Here is a 22,188-nt window from a genome sequence, read left to right on the forward strand (position 1 = left end):
CACTCTGATTAAGTTTGGTATGGCACAGAGCCTAATGAGCAGAAGCTATGTTAATCAGTTCTCAATTTTACTTCTAGTATTGATCTCTTCCTAAAGAGAGCAATCTTACAAAGATATTTCACATGATAAACTGACTGCACAGCATTTATGTGACCCTGTTTTACATAGCAAGTAAAACAAGACCACTGGAAATAATTTAAAGAGCTCATCAAGTATGGGTAGCCAACTCAAATCAACTCATTGACAACTAAAAACACATTAGAAGTAATTTCTCCAATCCAAGCCGAGCCACAACTTATAATATGAAAGCCTTTCTAATGCTTATTACACAATTAATCTACCAATATTCAATCTTTCAAGCCAACCATTAGATTGAAAACATGTTTTAAATTGAAGATATATCTTGTCTCAATGACCTATAGTTTCAGTTGCATGTCAGAGCCAGTATGTGCATTAAAATAATTAGATCAATAACAGACTCCTTAAATATCACCAACAACTGTTTATGCACTCAACTTCCAAATTATCATTACAGATAGCATGACTATTCATTCCAACTATAAATTTTTACAGATCATTAAACAAAATTTCTGGTCTAACTGTTTAGATGTCATACTAACTTTCTATTGAAGTGATATTTTCACAAGGGCTCTTGGAGAAAAGCACACAATTTGTTTTGAATTATGTGTATTGTCAGCAGGCACATATCTGAGAAGCACAGTAACTCACACACACACATACAAAAAAAAAACTTACAGCAATTACTCACTGTCAGCATAAACTGAAGAAAATGTGTATGAAGCAGACAACACAGAGCAAGTTTTACAGTCTCAATCCAATATCAATCTCAATCATATGATATCTACCTTAATGCAAGTCCACTGTACAGCATCCAGATTGAGACACAGGTTTAGAGAACTACTGGGAATTTCCTACTCAACTACTATGTCAACCTTCTGGAAAAGGAAAATAATACAAACATGAAATGTCAAGGTCAAGGTCGATTGCCACTCGATTAAGAAACGATTTCCGACCTAACAGTTCTTATATTCCTAATAAACAAAATGACCCATAGGGCAGTTTGATAATGATTTGTAGGTTTCCTAATAGTAATGAACAAATGCGTCTTGGTGCAGACAAGGAAATTTTCATTGAACATCAAGACCGTCGCCATCTTGTCTAGGTGCAAATGCAAACGCCTGTCAGCGTTCAAGCAATTGCTGAAAAATTCGGGGCAACCGAAGCTATAGAATCTTTTCCAAATACAATTTAATAAATTATTGACAGGATATGCGTAAAAAATATTCCTCCAACCCAGTGAAAAAGCTTAAATTAGCTTACAGACATTGCCTCAGACAAAGGATCCTCAAGCATAATTTGCTTTGGCACGTTCATGCTTTACTGCATCAAATTATTAAATACAAATTTACCCAAGATCATAAATTGAAACATGCATACCTATTATTTCCCCTCTGTATATTGCCTCCCAACCTGGTCACAAAATATAAGACAAATTCATATTTATATCTTCACCTTGCGCTGAATCAGCTGCGACCAAACACGATGGTCTGCGGACGATGCACACCAAAATAAAGATTCCTTCCGCTTGGAAAATATAAGGAGTGGAATATCAGTCCTGGATAACATGTCAATAAAATGGACATTTAAACATTTGAATGCTTCCCGTGTTTATTCATTATCTAAAAATGTTCTTGGCGAAGGCTCAAAGAACAGACACGTATGTTAGACAGTAAATTATTCCGCATTTGCAATAATCGGGTCACGGGAAAACAGATGATTGTGTTTTGGTTGAGATTGCTTACATTGACACGGGTGCATATGCTCAGCGCTATGCAAGGCCTGCATCGCGAGATGTTTGTGCACGTGTTATCTAACCAGCACGTGGATGGACACGATTTCACATAAAAACGGGGGAAAAGGAAAACTTAAATGTAGGATGTAATTTCTGTGGGCATCCAGACATAAAGTGAAATGCGTGGGTGGGGGTTAATTAGGCCTAATTGCCAGGTTTATACCAATTAGCAACATTATCTAAATTGAAGTAAATTAAGATCCCATTGGGTTTTTTCGTTACCCGTGAAAGCCACTTTTTATTTCCCGAGATGCGTGAATTGCTCGTAATATTTAGCGTGATCCGTGAAGCACCCCGGCCATTCCCAAGACTCGTGAATGCGGCATTTTAATCCTCGTCCTTCGTGAAACGAAGTCATTATGCTTTAGTGAATCGTAATTTTCAACTCGCCGGACTGGCATGTGCACTAAAAACAAATAAAACTTTATTTATTGTGATTTTTGATTTGATGATTTTATTTCTTGTCAATATAAATTAATTCTAAATCACCAATTGCAATTGTATGGGAGTATGTTTTTAGGCTAATTAGCTGTAACAGCTACATGTCGGGGACATTGTAAAATTTACCAGCATTTTCAGTAACGTAATCTCTGTTTATAGTTCGTTATGCTTTAAAACACATTGTGTAAAGGTAAACTCGTCAGATCTTGTTTGTTAATCTGATTAAGAAATTAAGTTCAAGAATCTCTTGTCTCGGTTTGCGATTAAAAAGTGGGATTCCCAACAGATCGTCAGAATGTAGGCTACATGAACAAGCAACCAGTGAACTAAAATCCACGAATCTGGAATGTACATGTAGTATAAATATTAAGGAGTTATATTTATCCAACCAAAAAATTATACAGCAGTGTCCGTATTTCGAGCCTGTTTGTAATATCTTTCTTTACCAAATTTGCGCGGTTCCGGAAACTGCGGCTTTTACCCAGGATAAATCGGATCCGGACTTTCTCCTATTAATTGAAATAAGCTTACTGTGCTCGTTTTAAACGGAATAGACGAGGTTTATGTTTAGGACCAATGCACAGGGGCCCTTCTTTTTCTGTGTGGACTACTATTTTGGATCTATTTTGAAATGATCTAGACATTTTTCAGTCAAAAGTTTAGACAGGATTTGGTTCAGACTTTGGGTCAGAAATTTAAAGTTAAGACGATCTTTTGATTGAAGTTTTAAAAATTAATTAATTAATGTGTGTGTGTGTGCGAGAGAGAGAGAGAGAGAGAGAAATTTGTTCACGAACAAACATCTGATGCAATGGACTTAGATCTCCGCATTTCGCTAAAACAATATTGCTTCTTTGACTTTACGCGTATTCGAAAATTTGAACATGCAATTGTAGGCCTATACGATTTTATTGAATATTAAACCGATCTGTGCAGCGAAGATCGCTTCGAGTATATTATCTCTTATCATTTAAAATTGAACTTCGTTATAATCTGGTATGTGTCCGATTGATTAACAATGCATGGATATGCCTTACGTCTGTGATCAAAACGTGTCAACAAAAAGGATAACTTACACACACTGGACAAAAGAAGTGTCACCCCTACTGAGCCAATACTATGGGGGAGATAAATGACTGTGGAATGATATGCTCCTGGTATCATTTAATTAACATCAAATTTCACAAAAAAATCACAAAATGAGAACAAAATATACATTCTACCAAAATATGCAGTTTCAAGTCAAAAATTAGTACTTACTGGCATAGCCAAGTGACCTAAAAATAGGTGCCAGTCTACGAAGCAAGGTTTCATATAATTGTCTGATGCGTTCAGGGCTTATGCCGGTCCAAGCATGAAACACTGAATATAACAGAGTTTCTCTGCTGGTTAGACGGGCATTTGTAAAAAGTTTTGACATATCATTCCACACATTTTCTATTATGTTTGCACCCGGACTCTGGGCAGGTCACATCACCCTGCGAATGTCCTGTTGGTGAAACCAATCATCAACTGCTCTGGGGCTGTGACAAGGAGCATTTTCATCCTGGTGAAAAAATGGATAATTCCTGTCACCAAACATGTTAGTAATAGATGGTAGCAAGCCTGACTCCAAAACATCGATACATTTCTAGTGATTCATGTTTTAATTAACCACCATCAATTCGCCCAAGCCATGGATGCTGATGCAGCCCCACACTATGATGAATATACTGCTCCGGGTTCGAAAATTCAGTGCATGTGGTTCAAATGCTTTACCAGCAGTTTGCCAGCATAGTACCCGTCTGTCATCAGAGGTCAGACCAAAGCGACACTCATCAGAAAAAATATAGAGGACCAATTGTCATGAACTGTCCAGTTCCAGATCCTGTTAACCCTAGTTTAATCTACGTTGCCTGTTTTGTGACGATGCTGTACACTCTCTGAGCATGTAACCGACGCCTAGCAATTTTCACAGACACATTTTTATGTGTGAAATTGTTCCACTGTGTTGTCAACTGACGAGCAGTGTCGAACTTTGACAACCTGGACATCAAAATCAGTCGTCGGTCTTCACGGCCAGTATTTTTTCTTGGACGACCCATCAGAGGCAATTTGTCTCTTGATCCAGTGTTTCTATACCGAGACCAGACCCTCTGCACGGTTCTGACTGAACAATTCAATTGTATCGATATTCTGACATTGCTTATATTCCGCCTCTTCAGGTTAATAACTTGCACCTATAACCGTTAGATAATTGCCTGTATCTTGCCATATTGGAGGAAGACAGGAATAACATTTGCTGTACATGTACAAGACCAACAATACAATTCCATGGTATAGCGGTTTTATACTCATTAGTTACATTATAAGTAGACCAGGCATTATAAGTACCCAAGATCTGCCTACTTTTATTACTCTGAGTTAGGGGGTGACACTTCTTTTGTCCAGTGTGTGTAAGCTAAAACCCAATATTCTTGAGACGGTGCAGGAATGTGATCCTTTCTCTCATTTTTATTGCACTGCGTGCACGGGAGACAAGAGGGAGACACAAAAATACTTATAACGAAATTTTATGGCGCCCATGAGAAATTTGTAGTACTAGTTCCAAAGTAAAAAAAAATCTTACGACCTGTCTTCTTAAGAAGGGTTACAACAGAACGGTTATAAGTTTCAGAAGCATTCCTTCGAATTGCATTTCATCTTTCCGTAAAAATGTAGCGTAGACCTATGCAATGGGTCAAATACGAAGGTGCTTTAACGCCAAAGAATATGATTTGAAAAATATGAAGATTCTACATATTATCCCTTGATACACCCTGAAATTCAGAAGTTAGCGAATCACGTTTTGATACTTACACTGGAAATACTGTAGCAGAGACATGCTGGTTTCAAGTGACCTCTGAAACGCAGGGTATTCAAACGGCGTCCGTGCTACCAGTTGCCTCTTTGCGATGTCTAAATATGTGACGCCCAAAGACTTCAAATATCCACTTTATGAACAGTCATATTGTATAATATAATATAGTATAAAGCAAACATCGGAAGACGAAGCTTTTGAAGCCTACACAACATTAAAAAAAAAGTGGTTTTAACAGAAATACAATTTATTGACTTAGAATGTACCTTTCTGGATACATTATGTAGGCCTGCATAGTATTAAGTATTACTATGCTATGTTACAGCCATATTAATTAGGAATTTATGTATATCAGCCTGCTGATCTCTATATGTATGTATTTGTGTGTTTATATAACACTGAAATATATTCTAAATGCTTCTTGCTTGCTATAAAATCTTTTCATGCTGCCAATGCTAAGCAAAAGTTGGAAGACAGTCCTTCTTTAATAATAATAATAAAAGTAATAAATGAAAAACAAAAAGAAAGAAAAGTAAGAAAAAAAATCAACAAACATAATGTGAGATTGTCCAGGTTCTACCCAATGAGATAACTAGACAGCAAAGCTGACAAATATTCAGACAACATACAGGAAACAAGGCAGTAAAGCTGGCAAATGTTCAGACATTCAGACGGAGAAAAGAGTGAACCAAATGTTTTGGTCAATTTTGATGCACTATTACATAATGCTTTAAAACAGCATAATCACTGTTACCCTCCTACATTATGTACTACAGGTAACACGGACACTTACAGTATCTGTATATAAAAATGATTATTCTCTAAATTAAAAAAAATCCAAAGCTTATATAATGAGTAAAACCAAATGCCAGTGTTTATACATTTTTGTGTGCCCTTTACAATTGCCACCTAGGGAAAAAGTTCTTGTTTCAACAATAAGCTATATAAATCCTTTAATCTTTGTTTTACAGATATCTAGCCCACTGATATGCCATTAAATTGCTGTACATAATATTGAATAAGAGGGGCAGTTTTTGTCATAAGGGAACATTTCTAAATCCAAAATACTTAACAATTCAAGTTTAAAAATCTGAAATGAAAAAACAATGAAAATATGCTTTTATTTACACAAGTTTAAAACGAACAGTAATAGACTAAGGAGCTAAATATTTGTATTCTCCCCTAAGAAAATTCTAGTGACCTCTGCCACTTTATACAAGAAATGTCAGCTGGTCAATATGTTATAAAGGTTGCATGAATATGATACCTTTGGCAGATTTTAAGATTCAATGTCTCTGCTTCCTTTAACAAAATAAGCTCTGTCATATGAAAAAAAAAAAAACTCTTTACAAGATCAGTAATGCTAAAATATTGCTTTATAATGTTTTTTTGGATTAAACTTCCTTATAAAGAATATATCTTTAATTAGTTAATATGCATCATTTGAGCAAAAGGCTTTTATTATAATAAAATGGATGGTTTTGCTAACAGAATTAAAATACATACAAAAGATCAATAAAAAATGATTGCGGTAATGGCTCAGTCTTTTCAATGGAAGTTGTGAATTTTACTGATACAATTTTTAAGTCATAAATTCTTAAAATAATCACATTCCAATTGAGTGGTAGCAACAAAACTGAAAAGTAAGCCATCCAATAGTTTTATACTGGGCATTAAAAGCACCACAATCTTTACTTAGAAATATAATTTTCATGACTTCAAAATAATGTAACTGAAGGATTGATAATTTTTGGCCATTGAAAAGATCCGGCCATTACCCCATCTTTTGACAATAAAAAAACTTTTGTCAAAAGTAAAACAAGCAAAGCCTAGGAATTTTTTCATATCCCTGTGCTCTAAATATTGCTTAAAACTTCTCCATGTCTACTGCATAATATTTCTTGAATGAAGCAAGCCAAAATTTTTTCCAAACCCTCAAGACCCAACCCCCCTCAGGCAAAATACTCAAAATCTACCAGTTCTTTACCATTTCACCAGGGCACTGCCCAAAGCATCCATAGGCTGCACTGGACTTTTCTGAGGAAATTCAGAACTATTTGCTTGGAAGCTTCCACTTCCACTGAAATAAGCACTTTCTTTTGAAAACTGATTCTGAAACATGTGACCTTGACCTTGGTGGTTACCAAGGGCACCAGTATTGCTTGCAACTGCGTTCTGATCTGATGCCTCATTGAATACGTCATCCTCTGCTTCATCGTCAAGTATGACTTCAATTCTGGTTTGTCCTACATCAACTGGAACTGGATCAGGGTGATCCTCTTCTAGTAATGGCCTCTCTGTGGACTCACTGCTCAAATCTCTTCTCCTGCCATCTACAACATCATGGCCACTAGGATCCTTTTTTTCAGATGGAGGTGGTAGACATAATTGCAGTTTTTTCCAGAACCTATCATTTTTTTGTCTTTTGCTTTTCTTGCATATGAAGCGCCATCTACTTTTTGGTCTTTCTTCCCTCTCTGCATCAGGGTAATACTGGAGGCGATTTAAAAATGGCATTTTCAATACTTTTGGCAACAGTTGTGGGTTTTTGCAGTTTTTTATTTGAGTCTCTGCAAACCTGTTCCAATCATCAATATTTATTTCCCCGAAGATGACAAATATTATTCTGGTATGTTGGTTCAAAGCATTATCAATGAAGAAATCAAAATAATCAGGAACTGGATTGAGAAGTTCTGGAGAAATGAGGATGACATAACGTCGACACTCATCAAAAGCTTTGGTGAATTCTCTGTTTTCAGCTGAAAAAATGAAGGAAAAAGTCATGTAATGTATGGAGGCATTGTGTATAATGCATACATATTACCATGACACATCCTACTCAATACCACCACCTGCAGAGAAATACAGCATGAGAAACTAGAGGATCAGAGAGGCGATACCGCCTCCGAATATTGTACCACCAGCTGGAGTAAGCGCATTCGTATAGACCCCCACATACACAAAATAAGGGACACAGCCACCAGTCTTGTGCTTGACAAGCTGTAAAAATGCAATCAACAAGAATTTTCAAAATATGCAAAAAATATATATAACTAAAAATGGTACAATCAAAGTATAGTTCATCGTAAGGTAGGTCAAAGGTCAATTTCAAGGTCACAGTAAATTGCCAGTATGTGACTTCCTATTCAACTTCAATAGAAACTATGGACCTATCTCTGCCAGGTTTGGAGTTTAAAGAGAAAGAAATAAGCAGAGTTCAGTTCATGATAATAAGTAGGTCAAAGGTCAATTTCAAGGTCACAGTAAGATTGCCAGTATATGACTTCCTATTCAACTTCAATAGTAACTATGGACCTATCTCTGCCAGTTTTGGAGATAAAAGGGAAGCAAAATTTGCAAAGTTCAATTCATGGTGAAAAGTAGGTCAAAGGTCAATTTCATGGTCACAGTAAGACTGCCAGTATATGACTTCCTATTCAAGTTCAATAGTGACTATGGACCTATCTCTGCCAGTTTTGGAGATAAAAGGGAACCAAAATTTGTAAAGTTCAATACATGATAAAAAGTAGGTCAAAGGTTAATTTCAAGGTCACAGTAAAATTGCCAGTATAATAACTATGGACCTATCTCTGCCAGTTTTGGAGATAAAAGGGAAGCAAAATTTGCAAAGTTCAGTTCATGGTGAAAAGTAGGTCAAAGGTCAATTTTAAGGTCACATTTGGATTGCCAGTATATGACTTCCTATTCAACTTCAATAGAAACTATGGACCTATCTCTGCCAGTTTTGGAGATAAAAGGGAAGCAAAATTTGCAAAGTTCAGTTCATGGTGAAAAGTAGGTCAAAGGTCAATATTAAGGTCACATTTGGATTGCCAGTATATGACTTCCTATTCAACTTCAATAGAAACTATGGACCTATCTCTGCCAGTTTTGGAGATAAAAGGGAAGCAAAATTTGCAAAGTTCAATTCATGATGAAAGTAGGTCAAAGGTCAATTTCAAGGTCTCAGTAAGACTGCCAGTATATGACTTCCTATTCAACTTCAATAGTAACTATGGTCCTATCTCTGCCAATTTTGGAAATAAAAAGGAAGCAAAATTTGCAAAGTTCAGTTCATGGTGAAAAGTAGGTCAAAGGTCAATTTCAAGGTCACATTTAGATTGCCAGTATATGACTTCCTATTCAACTTCAATAGTAACTATGGGCGTATCTCTGCCAGTTTTGGAGATAAAAGGGAACCAAAATTTGCAAAGTTCAATACATGATAAAAAGTAGGTCAAAGGTTAATTTCAAGGTCACAGTAAATTGCCAGTATAATAACTATGGACCTATCTCTGCCAGTTTTGGAGATAAAAAAGAAGCAAAATTTGCAAAGTTCAATTGATGATGAAAGTAGGTCAAAGGTCAATTTCAAGGTCTCAGTAAGACTGCCAGTATATGACTTCCTATTCAAGTTCAATAGTAACTATGGACCTATCTCTGCCAGTTTTGGAAATAAAAGGGAAGCAAAATTTGCAAAGTTCAGTTCATGGTGAAAAGTAGGTCAAAGGTCAATTTCAAGGTCACAGTAAGATTGCCAGTATATGACTTCCTATTCAAGTTCAATAGTGACTATGGACCTATCTCTGCCAGTTTTGGAGATAAAAGGGAACCAAAATTTGCAAAGTTCAATACGTGATAAAAAGTAGGTCAAAGGTTAATTTCAAGGTCACAGTAAGATTGCCAGTATAATAACTATGGACCTATCTCTGCCAGTTTTGGAGATAAAAGGGAAGCAAAATTTGCAAAGTTCAGTTCATGGTGAAAAGTAGGTCAAAGGTCAATATTAAGGTCACATTTTGATTGCCAGTATATGACTTCCTATTCAACTTCAATAGAAACTATGGACCTATCTCTGCCAGTTTTGGAGATAAAAGGGAAGCAAAATTTGCAAAGTTCAATTCATGATGAAAGTAGGTCAAAGGTCAATTTCAAGGTCTCAGTAAGACTGCCAGTATATGACTTCCTATTCAAGTTCAATAGTAACTATGGACCTATCTCTGCCAGTTTTGGAGATAAAAGGGAAGCAAAATTTGCAAAGTTCAGTTCATGGTGAAAAGTAGGTCAAAGGTCAATTTCAAGGTCACAGTAAGATTGCCAGTATATGACTTCCTATTCAACTTCAATAGTAACTATGGGCGTATCTCTGCCAGTTTTGGAGATAAAAGGGAAGCAAAATTTGCAAAGTTCAGTTCATGGTGAAAAGTAGGTCAAAGGTCAATATTAAGGTCACATTTGGATTGCCAGTATATGACTTCCTATTCAACTTCAATAGAAACTATGGACCTATCTCTGCCAGTTTTGGAGATAAAAGGGAAGCAAAATTTGCAAAGTTCAGTTCATGGTGAAAAGTAGGTCAAAGGTCAATTTTAAGGTCACATTTGGATTGCCAGTATATGACTTCCTATTCAACTTCAATAGAAACTATGGACCTATCTCTGCCAGTTTTGGAGATAAAAGGGAAGCAAAATTTGCAAAGTTCAGTTCATGGTGAAAAGTAGGTCAAAGGTCAATATTAAGGTCACATTTGGATTGCCAGTATATGACTTCCTATTCAACTTCAATAGAAACTATGGACCTATCTCTGCCAGTTTTGGAGATAAAAGGGAAGCAAAATTTGCAAAGTTCAATTCATGATGAAAGTAGGTCAAAGGTCAATTTCAAGGTCTCAGTAAGACTGCCAGTATATGACTTCCTATTCAAGTTCAATAGTAACTATGGACCTATCTCTGCCAGTTTTGGAAATAAAAGGGAAGCAAAATTTGCAAAGTTCAGCTCATGGTGAAAAGTAGGTCAAAGGTCAATTTCAAGGTCACAGTAAGATTGCCAGTATATGACTTCCTATTCAACTTCAATAGTAACTATGGGCATATCTCTGCCAGTTTTGGAGATAAAAGGGAACCAAAATTTGCAAAGTTCAATACATGATAAAAAGTAGGTCAAAGGTTAATTTCAAGGTCACAGTAAGATTGCCAGTATAATAACTATGGACCTATCTCTGCCAGTTTTGGAGATAAAAGGGAAGCAAAATTTGCAAAGTTCAGTTCATGGTGAAAAGTAGGTCAAAGGTCAATTTCAAGGTCACATTTAGATTGCCAGTATATGACTTCCCATTCAAGATCAATAGTAACTATGGACCTATCTCTGCCAGTTTTGGAGATAAAAGGGAAGCAAAATTTGCAAAGTTCAGTTCATGGTGAAAAGTAGGTCAAAGGTCAATTTTAAGGTCACATTAGGATTGCCAGTATATGACTTCCTATTCAACTTCAATAGAAACTATGGACCTATCTCTGCCAGTTTTGGAGATAAAAGGGAAGCAAAATTTGCAAAGTTCAGTCCATGGTGAAAAGTAGGTCAAAGGTCAATTTCAAGGTCACAGTAAGATTGCCAGTATATGACTTCCTATTCAACTTAAATAGTAACTATGGACCTATCTCTGCCAGTTTTGGAGATATAAGGGACTAAATGTTATAATTTTGGAGTTACCATAATGTGCCATAAATTTCCTACAGAAAAAATTAATTAAAATTAAGAAAAGGTCATTTTGGTCAAAATTCTTGAAATGGGAGGTGTTCTGAAGTTCCAGAAGTTCAAATTTGATGAAATAATGTCATTTTTGACCACAAGTTCGAGTTACGGAAGACCCAGAAGACGGCCTAAATCCGCCCCTGAAAAGGGTAGACCTTTCAAGCCTCTCAGGCTATGGGCCTGAATAAAATTTTACCCCATTAACCAATATTTATGGGGGACTGGTCAATATATTAACCAAGTCACATGTAAGAAGTAATCAAATGACTGATTGTTTCTGCTATAAACACATACTTACACTGAAATCCTAACACATCCTGGTCCAGTCTTACACTGTACCCTTCTTTCTCAAGCTTTTCCTTTAAAATGGTTTCAGCAAATTGTCTCTCATTGGTTGAATCAGGGCAGGTACAAATATAGATATCATCATGCCTATCAGCTTAAAAAACAAAAAACAAAAACATTTAGAGTTATCAATCATCAAACTCAAACAAAATTAACAAATACATAAAATTCCCCAAAATAACATTACTTTGTTGAATTGTATGCTTATTTAAAGATTTCCTCAAGTTTTGAAACTGAGAAAATGCAAAACAGGGGTTTGTGTCAATATAAGTACGTTCTTATATTAAGTCCATCTTTAGTAAACATTCACCAGTAGGTGTGAGAGTGAGAGTGAAATTCTGTTTTCTTTTGTTCAACATACCATCTGCATCCTTTTCCTTGAGCACCCTTATCTTAATGGACCTGTAACACAGTCTAAACTCTAGATTATATTTGACCCATATCAATGACACAATAATAAGCAGTAGGACCAGTGTTGTGGCAGGCACTATGCATATCCATATGGGAAATGGCATTTGGGGATTCTCCTCTGAAAGGAAATGAGGTAACGTAAGTCAGTGTGTCAACCAAACGTAAACAGAGAGAGAGAGTGTGTGTGTGTGTGTGTGTGTGTGTGTGAGAGAGAGAGAGAGAGAGAGAGAGAGAGAAAGGAAGAGGGAGACACTGAATAGATTCCCCGTGGGGATTACGCAACGAGCATTCAGGTGGTTTGGCCATAATTGATCAGCGGATCTGTTAGTCCCCAGTTCTAAATGCGCTCTTAGAAACAAAAAGACTTGTGGAAGGGCTAAGCTATGCATGCAAGTCAGTGGTAAATGCCAACGCAGCCTACCTCCGTATTCCAGCCTCGCTTTGACCTCTGTACCCCTACCAATGCCATTAGACATTCTGCACATGTAGTCATCATAATCCCCCTCCTCTATGTCACTGATGGTAAAATTGGCCAGTAGAATATTATCTTCCTCTCTTGGATCAAAATGGAAAAAAATGCATTTCAAGTTATCTGTTTTAAAAAATTATAAGGAATTGTCAAAAATATTTTTAATAGCCCAGAGCAAAAAGTTTTGTAAATAATATTGGCGTTGATACGTATTTCTAGAAATGTTCTTTATCACTTCTTCAGTGGTGTACTATTTGAGAGACTACTGCTTCAACAATATCTTTTTAATAATTTTGATCATGAGAATACAAACATTTTTAAATACTACAATTATGATATTAATATCAATCATTAGTCCTTCTTATGAAAATACGAGTGAGTACATGTAAATCTTACACCAAACTGATTGATATAATTTCATGATAAGTGGCCACACATTGTTTACCTCCCAGTTTGACTAATGGCTATATATCTCTTTCACTCATTCATAAAAATTTAGCTACAAACTTTGCAGCATTGCTTGGAAGAATATGATACACAAGCACGGCAAGCAAAACATATTTTACCTTTTTGTTTCAGTTACACTGTACCTAGGCCCCCAAGCCGTTACTTCACGGATATGCCCACTAGTTTTGTTTTTACGTTGCCAGCGAATGTCATTAAACATTCCTAATGGGTCTCCAAAGAATCCTTCACATATGAAGGAAACATGCTGCCCATGTTTCCTTTTATGTACCAGCACTCCATCTGTCAGCCTCTGTTTGGGGGGTTGCATCTGAGTGTTTATGAGTGCTATCAACTCAAGACTCCATGTGCTTGCCAAACTAACTTTATTCAAGATATCACTACGCAGAGTGATTAGGTTGTAGTGAGTGCTAGGGTTATAGGTATATGTATATACGCATAACAAAGTAGTTCTATTTACATCTCCCCTTTTCTAGAAAGCTATAACAATTAAATTACTGGACTGCTGTAACTGTAGCTCAGTATTGCTAGCTCTAGATAGTCCCTTGATTTTGGCACTGTAACTTTTTACTGATTGTATTTCTAATGAATAACTTTGAGTGCTTTAAGTAAAGTCAATAATGAACAATCAACATTAACATCAAAGTCAAACAATCAACATTAACATTAAAGTCAACATTTTTTTAAAATGTTCAATGAAAGAAAAGTCTGTCCTCCTGAATGAATTTGATCTGACAGTAATTAACTGTGACAAATAAACAAACAGTCTCTGAATGATTGCAAACTTTGCAATGTTAACAGTCTCTTATATTCAGTCTTTAGTGTACTCTCAACAGTCTCTGAATTCACTTTCAACAGTCTCTAATTTTAGTGTATTCTCAACAGTCTCTGAATTCACTTTCAACAGTCTCTAATTTTAGTGTATTCTCAACAGTCTCTGAATTCACTTTCAACAGTCTCTAATTTTAGTGTATTCTCAACAGTCTCTGATTTCACTTTCAACAGTTTGTCAATTACAGTCTGTCTGATCCTTTCCTTTCCCAGAAGGTAAAGTAAAAAGAATGTCACTGAAAATATTGCATAACTTAGTGCTTTCCTGCACTGGCACTCTGAAATAACAATACATAACAAACACAAATGAATGTCAGTCCTCATGTATGGTTTATTCCTCTATCAGTCTTTTGGGTGGTCTTATAACTCTCCCACTTCTCGTAATTTTCGCACTGTCCTGATTATCTGGTTTCATATCCCCTGAATCTGGTGATAATTTGTGCTGGTCTGGCATTTTCAGGATGTGTCTTCTGTTCCTACGGAGTTCACTGCCGTCATCACACTGGACATTGTAAGATCTCGGGGCCGTTTCCTTGGTGATTATCCCTGGTTTGTTGTAACCTGTTTTGCTTTCCAGCATGACTCTGTCACCTGGTTGCAAGGCTGGGAGTGGTTTAGCTGTCTTGTCATATGTGTTTTTCTGCTGTAATCTCCTTTCTGAAAGGCGGTGTGTGATTATCTCTGGGTCGAGTATTTTCTGAGCTAGTAATGATTCATCTATAGGTATGTCACTTTTGGTGCGACGTGCCATCATCCTCTGGGCCGCTGATCCAAGCACTGGGTCTCTTGGTACATTTCTGCTATTGAGCAGGTTTAAATAAGGGTCACTGCCTTCACGTGCACTTTTCTCTAGAAGCGCTTTTGCTGCCTGTACTGCTCTTTCTGCCAATCCATTACTAGACGGAAAATGGGGGCTACTGGTTACATGGTTGAACTTCCAAGCTTGGCTGAATTCCTTGAATTCTCTGGCACTGAATTGTGGACCATTGTCAGAAATGAGGATGTCTGGAATGCCAAATCTTGCAAAATGCGACTTAAGTTTTTTTATAACTGTTGCACTGGCTGTACTGTTCCCTAGAGTGTTGACTTCATACCAGCTAGTGTACGAGTCCACTGTTACCATGTAGTTTACACCTCTCCATTCGAATAAATCTGTAGCCACAATAGACCATGGTCTGGTCGGTACTGGGTAAGACATAAGTGGTTCTTTCTGCTGGTGCTTTTTCATAGACAGGCACACGGTACAGTTTTCTACAATACTGTCAATGTCTTTCATCATGCTGGGCCAATACATTATGTCTTTTGCCCTTGACTTTGTTGCTTGACAGCCTCCGTGTCCTCTGTGTGCTTTCAATGCATATTCATGCTGTAAAGTTGCTGGTACGATGATCCGGCTTCCTTTCAGCACTACACCTTGATCAACTATGATCTCATCTCGGAATGCGAAATATTGTCTCAAATCTGGGTCACAGTTCTTTTCACTTTTAGGCCATCCCTCATGAACTGCATTGCATACTTTCTTCAGTATAGGGTCCTTGGCTGTGGCTGCTTTTAGCTCTTCCATCCTGTAGTCTGCGACAGGTATTATGGACAGAACTTCCACGTCACTGCTCTCAGTTTCATCCTTGCCTTCATTCAAGTATGCCCTTGACAGTGTATCAGCAACCAACAAATCTTTCCCTTTCTTGTACACCAGTCTGATGCGGTATGGTTGCAGCTGTAGTAGCATTCGTTGCAGTCTTGCTGGGGCACTTGCTAGTGGCTTTTTCCATATGGAGATCAGTGGTTGGTGGTCAGTTTCAATGGTTATGTCCTTGCCATATATATAATCTCGGAATTTTGCGCATGCAAAAACTACTGCGAGAAGTTCCTTCTCAATTTGGGCATAGCGTTTCTCTGCGTCTGACATTGCTCTGGATGCATATGCCACTGGTTTCCCATTCTGTAGACATGCAGCTCCTAAGCCTGCTTGTGAAGCATCACAGGTCAGCGTGACTTCCTTGGAAACATCATAGTATGCTAAACAGGAATCCTGACTTATCTCCTGCTTGATTGCTTCTAAGGCTGTGTCATGTGCATGGTTCCAAACAAATGAGTTATCTTTGCGTAGAAGTTCATTAAGTGGTGCGCACTTCTCACTAAGCTGTGGAATGAACTTGGACAGGTACTTGGTCATACCTAGAAAACGTAACAACTCTGTCTTGTCTCTGGGTTTGGGCATCTCCTGGATTGCTCTGACCTTCTCTGGGTCTGGTTTGAGACCATCAGCTGTGAATGTGTGTCCCACATAGTTCACACTGGTCATCTTGTGTCTGCACTTGGATGCGTTGAGTTTTATGTTGATTTCTTTCAACTTCTGAAGAACTGCTCTCAAATTCTTGTCGTGTTCCTCTTCTGTTGCGCCTGACACTAGGATGTCATCCATTATTATTTTACATGGCAGCCCGTTCATCAAGTTTTCTATGGCTTGCTGGTATACTTCTGATGCTGAGCTGATTCCCATTGGCAGTCGTAGGTATCTGTAGCGACCGAATGGTGTACCAAATGTGGTCAGGTAAGAAGATTCTTCTTCTAATGGAATGCAGTAAAAAGCTTGCTTGGCATCTAAAACAGTGAAGTAATGCGCATTGGGCATATCACTTATGATTTCATCCACAGTTCTCATGGGGTACCTGGGACGCTTGATTGCCTTGTTAAGGTCACCTGGATCAATGCATATCCTTATTGTGTCCGTGTTTTTCTTCGTGGTTACCACCATTGCTGAAACCCAATCTGTAGGTTTGGTCACCTTGGCTATGATTCCTTGGCTTTCCATTCTTCTTAGTTCCTGCTTGACCTTGTCTTTAACAGCAACAGGTAGCTTGCGTACTGGCCTGACTACTGGTGTCACTTGGGAGTCAACTGTAATCTTGTACTTCACAGGTAGTTGTCCCAACCTTTGGTCAAAAATATCTGGGAATTCTGCAAACATGTCTGGTGTGGTGTTCACGCTGTACACACTTTCTCCCAGTTGTAACAGCTTCAGCTTCATACAGTCTGGTAGTCCTAATAATGTCTGGACATTGGCATCAATGACATTGAATTTAATGTCATGTGTTTCACCTCTAAGTTCACAGGGTAAAATGGCACTTCCCACTGGAGTTATGGCATCTCCAGTAAAGCCAATAAGTTTCATTTTGTCTGCTGTGTTGATGCTTTCTCTGTCTCGAAGCATATCAAACGTTGCTAGGCTCATTACATTGCATTTAGCTCCTGTGTCAACTTTGACTTCTGTGCTCACATCATGGACTAGAAATTTTACATGTAAATCTTTCTTTGCTGCGTGTGGGCTATGCACTGAGTCAATTTTAAGTAAATCTGCTTCAGTGTCACTGCAAGAGTAAGTGTTAACTTCTCTAATGACCTTGTGTGTACGGGGTGATTTACTTTTCTGTGACTGGCTTCTACATGCAACTTGGAAATGATTGAGCTTACCGCACTTGTGGCAACTTTTACCATAAGCTGGGCACTTTCCTTTGGCGTGACTACTGCTGCAGTTTCTGCATTTGGCCGTCTCACTTGCTTGTGATCTGCCATGGCTAAAAGTCTGTCGTGGCTTCTGTGCCTTCTTTTTGTTGACTAGATGCACTGTCACTGGATTCTGCTGTTGCATTTGCTTGGCGTCGACCTCGGAGCACTCGTGAATTTGACAAATGTGCACCGCTTTTGTAAGTGTGAGGTTATTCTCTCTCAACAGCACCTTTCTGGTATTCTCATGTTTTATACCGATGACTATTCTGTCTCGTAACATGTCTTCCTCAAGGTTACCATAGTTGCAGCTTTTGATTTTGTGTTTCAGGTCAGCTAAAAATGACTGAAATCGCTCGCCATCTTGTTGCGCGCGTAAATTAAATCTGTATCGTTCAAGTATAACGTTGGTTCTGGGATTACAAATCTCACTGAACTTGGCCTTTAAAATGTCTGGATCTTCTTTGTCTTCATCGTCATTGAATGTAAATGATTCAAATTTTTCGATAGCATCGCTACCGGCGAGATTTAATAGCATGTACGCTTTTTGCTTTGGCGTTTTCTCGCTATAGCAAGCTCCAACATATATATCGTACTCACGCACGAAAGTTTTCCAGTTCTGTTCTACGTTTCCTTCGAATGACAAAGGAGTAGGTTTTCTGAGTCCTTCCGCCATAATTTAAAATACTTTTTCAGTCAGCGGGTTTCCTACAAACAGGTAAATAATCCCGATTCTGACACCATGTTTATGAGTGCTATCAACTCAAGACTCCATGTGCTTGCCAAACTAACTTTATTCAAGATATCACTACGCAGAGTGATTAGGTTGTAGTGAGTGCTAGGGTTATAGGTATATGTATATACGCATAACAAAGTAGTTCTATTTACACTGAGCGGGCGGTTTGTTCCAGTTTCCACATTCTTAATAAAAGATGAACATAAACATATGATAGCAGTTCTGTTATTCCACTTCTAAACTGTGACCACATTAAAAATTATACTATAGCTGTTTGAAAATGTTCTAAGTTATATTCTAATGTCCCTGCATAGCCACTTTTACGATGCAGACATTGACAAAAAGTACCCAATGTTGTCATTTCTACTTCAGGGCTCCGTAACTGGAAAACATCGTGAATTGCAGTAGCGATATCACTTTACATTTTGAGGCTATTATATGGGGCGAGAAAATGCGGAGTTATGGAATAGAGACGCTTGCTCAGTCGCAATTCGCGATGCTTTCGAGTTACGGAGCGCTGCCCAGGAAGACGTTGCATTCCAAACTAATCATGAATTGTTAAGAAATAATAATTCAATTACAAATGGTGCAAAACACTGAATCAGGGAAAGGGCTGAACAATGATTTGTGTGTAAGGGAAAACTGCTTTGTTCTTGAGGAAAAATTCAATATGGCAAGCAAGTTAGTAAAGGGTCTTTTGTTGCTTTATATACTTGTATGAATTCAGTATTGCTATAGTTCAACTTAATAAAGGCTCTTTACTGCTTTACATACATGAATTCAGTATTTCTATAATGCATACACCTTTTAGGCACAAATGAATACCGAAAAAAGGTAATTTAAAAAAAATCACCATCTCACCTACTACTTTCAGCTCTATCTCATGTTGCTTCTGGTCACCTGCATCATCACTTATTACGCACTTATACCTGCCACTGCGATACTGGAGTGGAGGTTTCATGGCTAACGTGGTATTACTTCGTAGAAGCTGATATGGACAACCAACATCACACGTCCCTGTCTGGTCTGGTGGCGGAAATGAAATCCACTTTTCATTCTCCATCTTGAACCAGTGTAGTGTTTGGAAGCCAGCGGCACAGCAGTAGAGACGCTTGTTGTTATCAGTGCATGAATAGTCTAAGTTGCCTAATTCTCTGGTGAAACGGAGAGGGCCCTCTGAAATCACATCAAACAGAGATGGAATAAGTGTTTCAGCTTCAATATGAATTATAAGTAGAGAGCTGATGTCATGAACTAGTATATACTCCTATGAGAATTTGGCTGATGCTTGTATTTAATTTTAAATATAAGAGATGAATACATGAAGGAATTCCACTAATCTAACACCTTCACAGTACAGTATAAAGTACATTGTATAAATCACTGAATTAAATAAATAAACACAAAATGCACACATTTTGCAAAGTTGACAACAAGAGCTACATGATTTACTTGAAAAGGGATAACTTTTATAAACTGACATTACAGATTCTCACCAAATGAATGCTATGCTATGTTACCTATATACAACATACATTACCAGACCTACCTGTGACATCTACCTGAGGACAGTAGTAAAACTGCCCTGCCTCTGTAGATTGTATAAAGACCAAGATGAAATACAGCAGCAAGAACTTCCCCATACTGATCACACTTGAAAGAGATGAACATCAAGCACGCTATTATGCAAAACTTTGTCTGTTAATTATCAGACACATGTGTATGAATAAAATTTATGGACACAACTGTGTGAACTTAAACGAGGTCCTGGGTGGTGGGTATAAAGAGATATACGTTTGTCATTGGAAAAGATGGGTCCTACTAAACATAGAAATGGATAGAAATGGGTAGAAATGGATAGAAATGGACAGAAATGGACCGATATAGACCTCTAGGTAGGATAGCAAACCTCTCTAGGGTTGTATTTGAGTTCTAAATAGTAAAAATAAACTTACTTCTGCACCAGAAAGAAGTTTTATTGACTTTTCTGCCAAGACACCAGCGGAGGTTGAAATCAGGTCAAAGTCGCCATTTATATGTATTCATAACATTTTCAAAATAATTTCATTAAAAACCTTTAATTGAACTTCAAAATTCTATTTCAAATACTCGCCTTATTGAACAAATTCCGTTTTAATTATTTTATTTGAGTCTTTGCTGTGCTTGTGAAAGTTGTTTAGTGGAGCAACCAGTGCTCCCAAGCACAGCCTCGTTGTGGAATCCACCTTGAAAATGGCGACCTTGACCTGATTTCAACCTCTACTGGTGTCACGGCAGAAAAGTCAATAAAACTTCTTTCTGGTGCAGAAGTAAGTTTATTTTTACTATGTACAATTCTAACCTAGAGAGGTTTGCTATGCCTACCTAGAGGTCTATATCGGTCCATTTCTGCCCATTTCTATCCATTTCTACCCATTTCTATGTTTAGTAGGACCGGAAAAGATGGTTAGATCAGCTGTAAGTATAATCAATGTTAATGTTTAAGTACATACATTAGTGTACATAAACTTGTTTAATATTACAGTAGGATACAGAAGAAGGAGCTCCTGCATCGCGGCTGATTTGGCAACTGGTCTTCATTACACACTTTTTGATGCCTTGGCTTTCATGCGTTAACACAGTGTAGTCACGCTCCGCTGTCACCTTGATTGGCTAGTAAACGATTGTTGTAAAATCGCTAAATGATATGAAAACCGGGTGCATAAACTTGAAAACCACCTAGGACAACCTTAGACTGCCACATTAATCCAATACAATGCAAAAATAAACAATAACAAGTGGTTAAAGCCTTCAAACCGAATGTCGTAAAGTCCCCATATACCTCCATAGAGACAATAAAATAGAGTAAGCTTGTGAAACAAAAATCGACCAACGTAAACATAATAATCGAAATAAAATACTGCCGGGCATCAGAGTGGCCTAAAACTTGGCACGCTTACCGCAAATACTGCAGGCTACATCATCCCGTCGCTCGTTTGTTAATTCCGTGCATGGCATACGCACAATCAAACCGTATATCCAAATTCCAACTCTGATGTTTATTTCGGTCCTCTCTAACCTCCAATTCAGGAAATGACGTAACCGCAGAGGTCGTATTGTCCAATGGCATGGCTTCTTTTTCGTAATTCTTTTTCTTTTTCGTAATTAACAAACGAGCGACGGGATGATGTAGCCTGCAGTATTTGCGGTAAGTGTGCCAAGTTTTAGGCCGCTCCGATGCCCGGCAGTGTTTTATTTCGATTATTATGTTTAAGTTGGTCGATTTTTGTTTCACAAGCTTACTCTATTTTATTGTCTCTATGGAGGTATATGGGGACTTTACGACATTCGGTTTGAAGGCTTTAACCACTTGTTATAGTTTATTTTTGCATTGTATTGGATTACTGTGGTAGTCCAAAGTTGTTCTAGGTGGTTTTCAAGTTTATGCACCCGGTTTTAATATCATTTAGCGATTTTACGACAATCGTTTAATATCCAATCAAGGTGACAGCCGAGCGTGAGTGTAGTTATCAAAATCGGCAAAAGGAGTGTGCTGGGGGGGGGGGGGGTGCGGGTAAACTTAACACATATTTACCTGTTTTTTTCTCACCAGTAGATGACGTCAAGTACTCCAAACTGGGATCACATATCTTTTAATTGAAGAAACCCAAAGATGATGAAAAAAAGCTTGTCCTACATGCCGGCCATGACACTCTTTTCACCACAACTTCCTCGAGCAAAAGTCATGTGAACCTAACTAGGTC

General features: G+C 37.7%; 2 protein-coding genes across 8 annotated transcripts in view; both read right to left on the minus strand.

The window, feature by feature from the left end:
* LOC106179131 (E3 ubiquitin-protein ligase TRIP12) overlaps positions 1 to 1,643 on the minus strand; it is a 28,849-nt gene extending 27,206 nt beyond the window's left edge. For 4 of the 6 annotated variants that reach the window (XM_086996671.1, XM_086996673.1, XM_086996672.1 and 1 more), the window contains exons 1-2: positions 1,459 to 1,603; positions 867 to 956 (exon numbers count right to left, since the gene is read on the minus strand). Coding sequence is in view for 1 of the 6 variants with exons in the window: in XM_086996675.1 (XP_086852801.1) it covers positions 867 to 892 (26 nt within the window). In the remaining 5 variants the exon portion in view is untranslated. Of the gene's footprint in view, positions 1 to 866; positions 957 to 1,458 lie in introns of all 6 variants that reach the window. The other 2 variants (XM_086996675.1, XM_086996674.1) reach the window with 2 other exon arrangements.
* A 3,736-nt stretch (positions 1,644 to 5,379) lies between these two features.
* Positions 5,380 to 22,183, minus strand: LOC106179130 (uncharacterized). 2 transcript variants are annotated; one of them, XM_086997015.1, is made up of 9 exons: positions 22,020 to 22,183; positions 19,995 to 20,098; positions 19,307 to 19,621; positions 18,599 to 18,630; positions 13,473 to 13,681; positions 12,859 to 12,992; positions 12,388 to 12,555; positions 11,980 to 12,120; positions 5,380 to 7,912 (listed from the first exon to the last, which is right to left on the minus strand). In XM_086997015.1, exons 2-9 carry the CDS (start codon positions 20,086 to 20,088, stop codon positions 7,137 to 7,139), a joined length of 1,869 nt encoding a protein of 622 aa, XP_086853141.1. In that variant the 5' UTR covers positions 20,089 to 20,098; positions 22,020 to 22,183; the 3' UTR covers positions 5,380 to 7,136. The 2 variants fall into 2 exon arrangements, with proteins under 2 accessions (XP_086853141.1, XP_086853142.1); XM_086997016.1 differs by lacking the exon at positions 12,388 to 12,555.
* Between the last annotated feature and the right edge of the window lie 5 nt (positions 22,184 to 22,188).

This window comes from Lingula anatina, chromosome 10 (assembly GCF_051362555.1).
Source record: "Lingula anatina isolate TDL-2025a chromosome 10, LinAna3.0, whole genome shotgun sequence".
NCBI lineage: Eukaryota > Metazoa > Brachiopoda > Lingulata > Lingulida > Lingulidae > Lingula > Lingula anatina.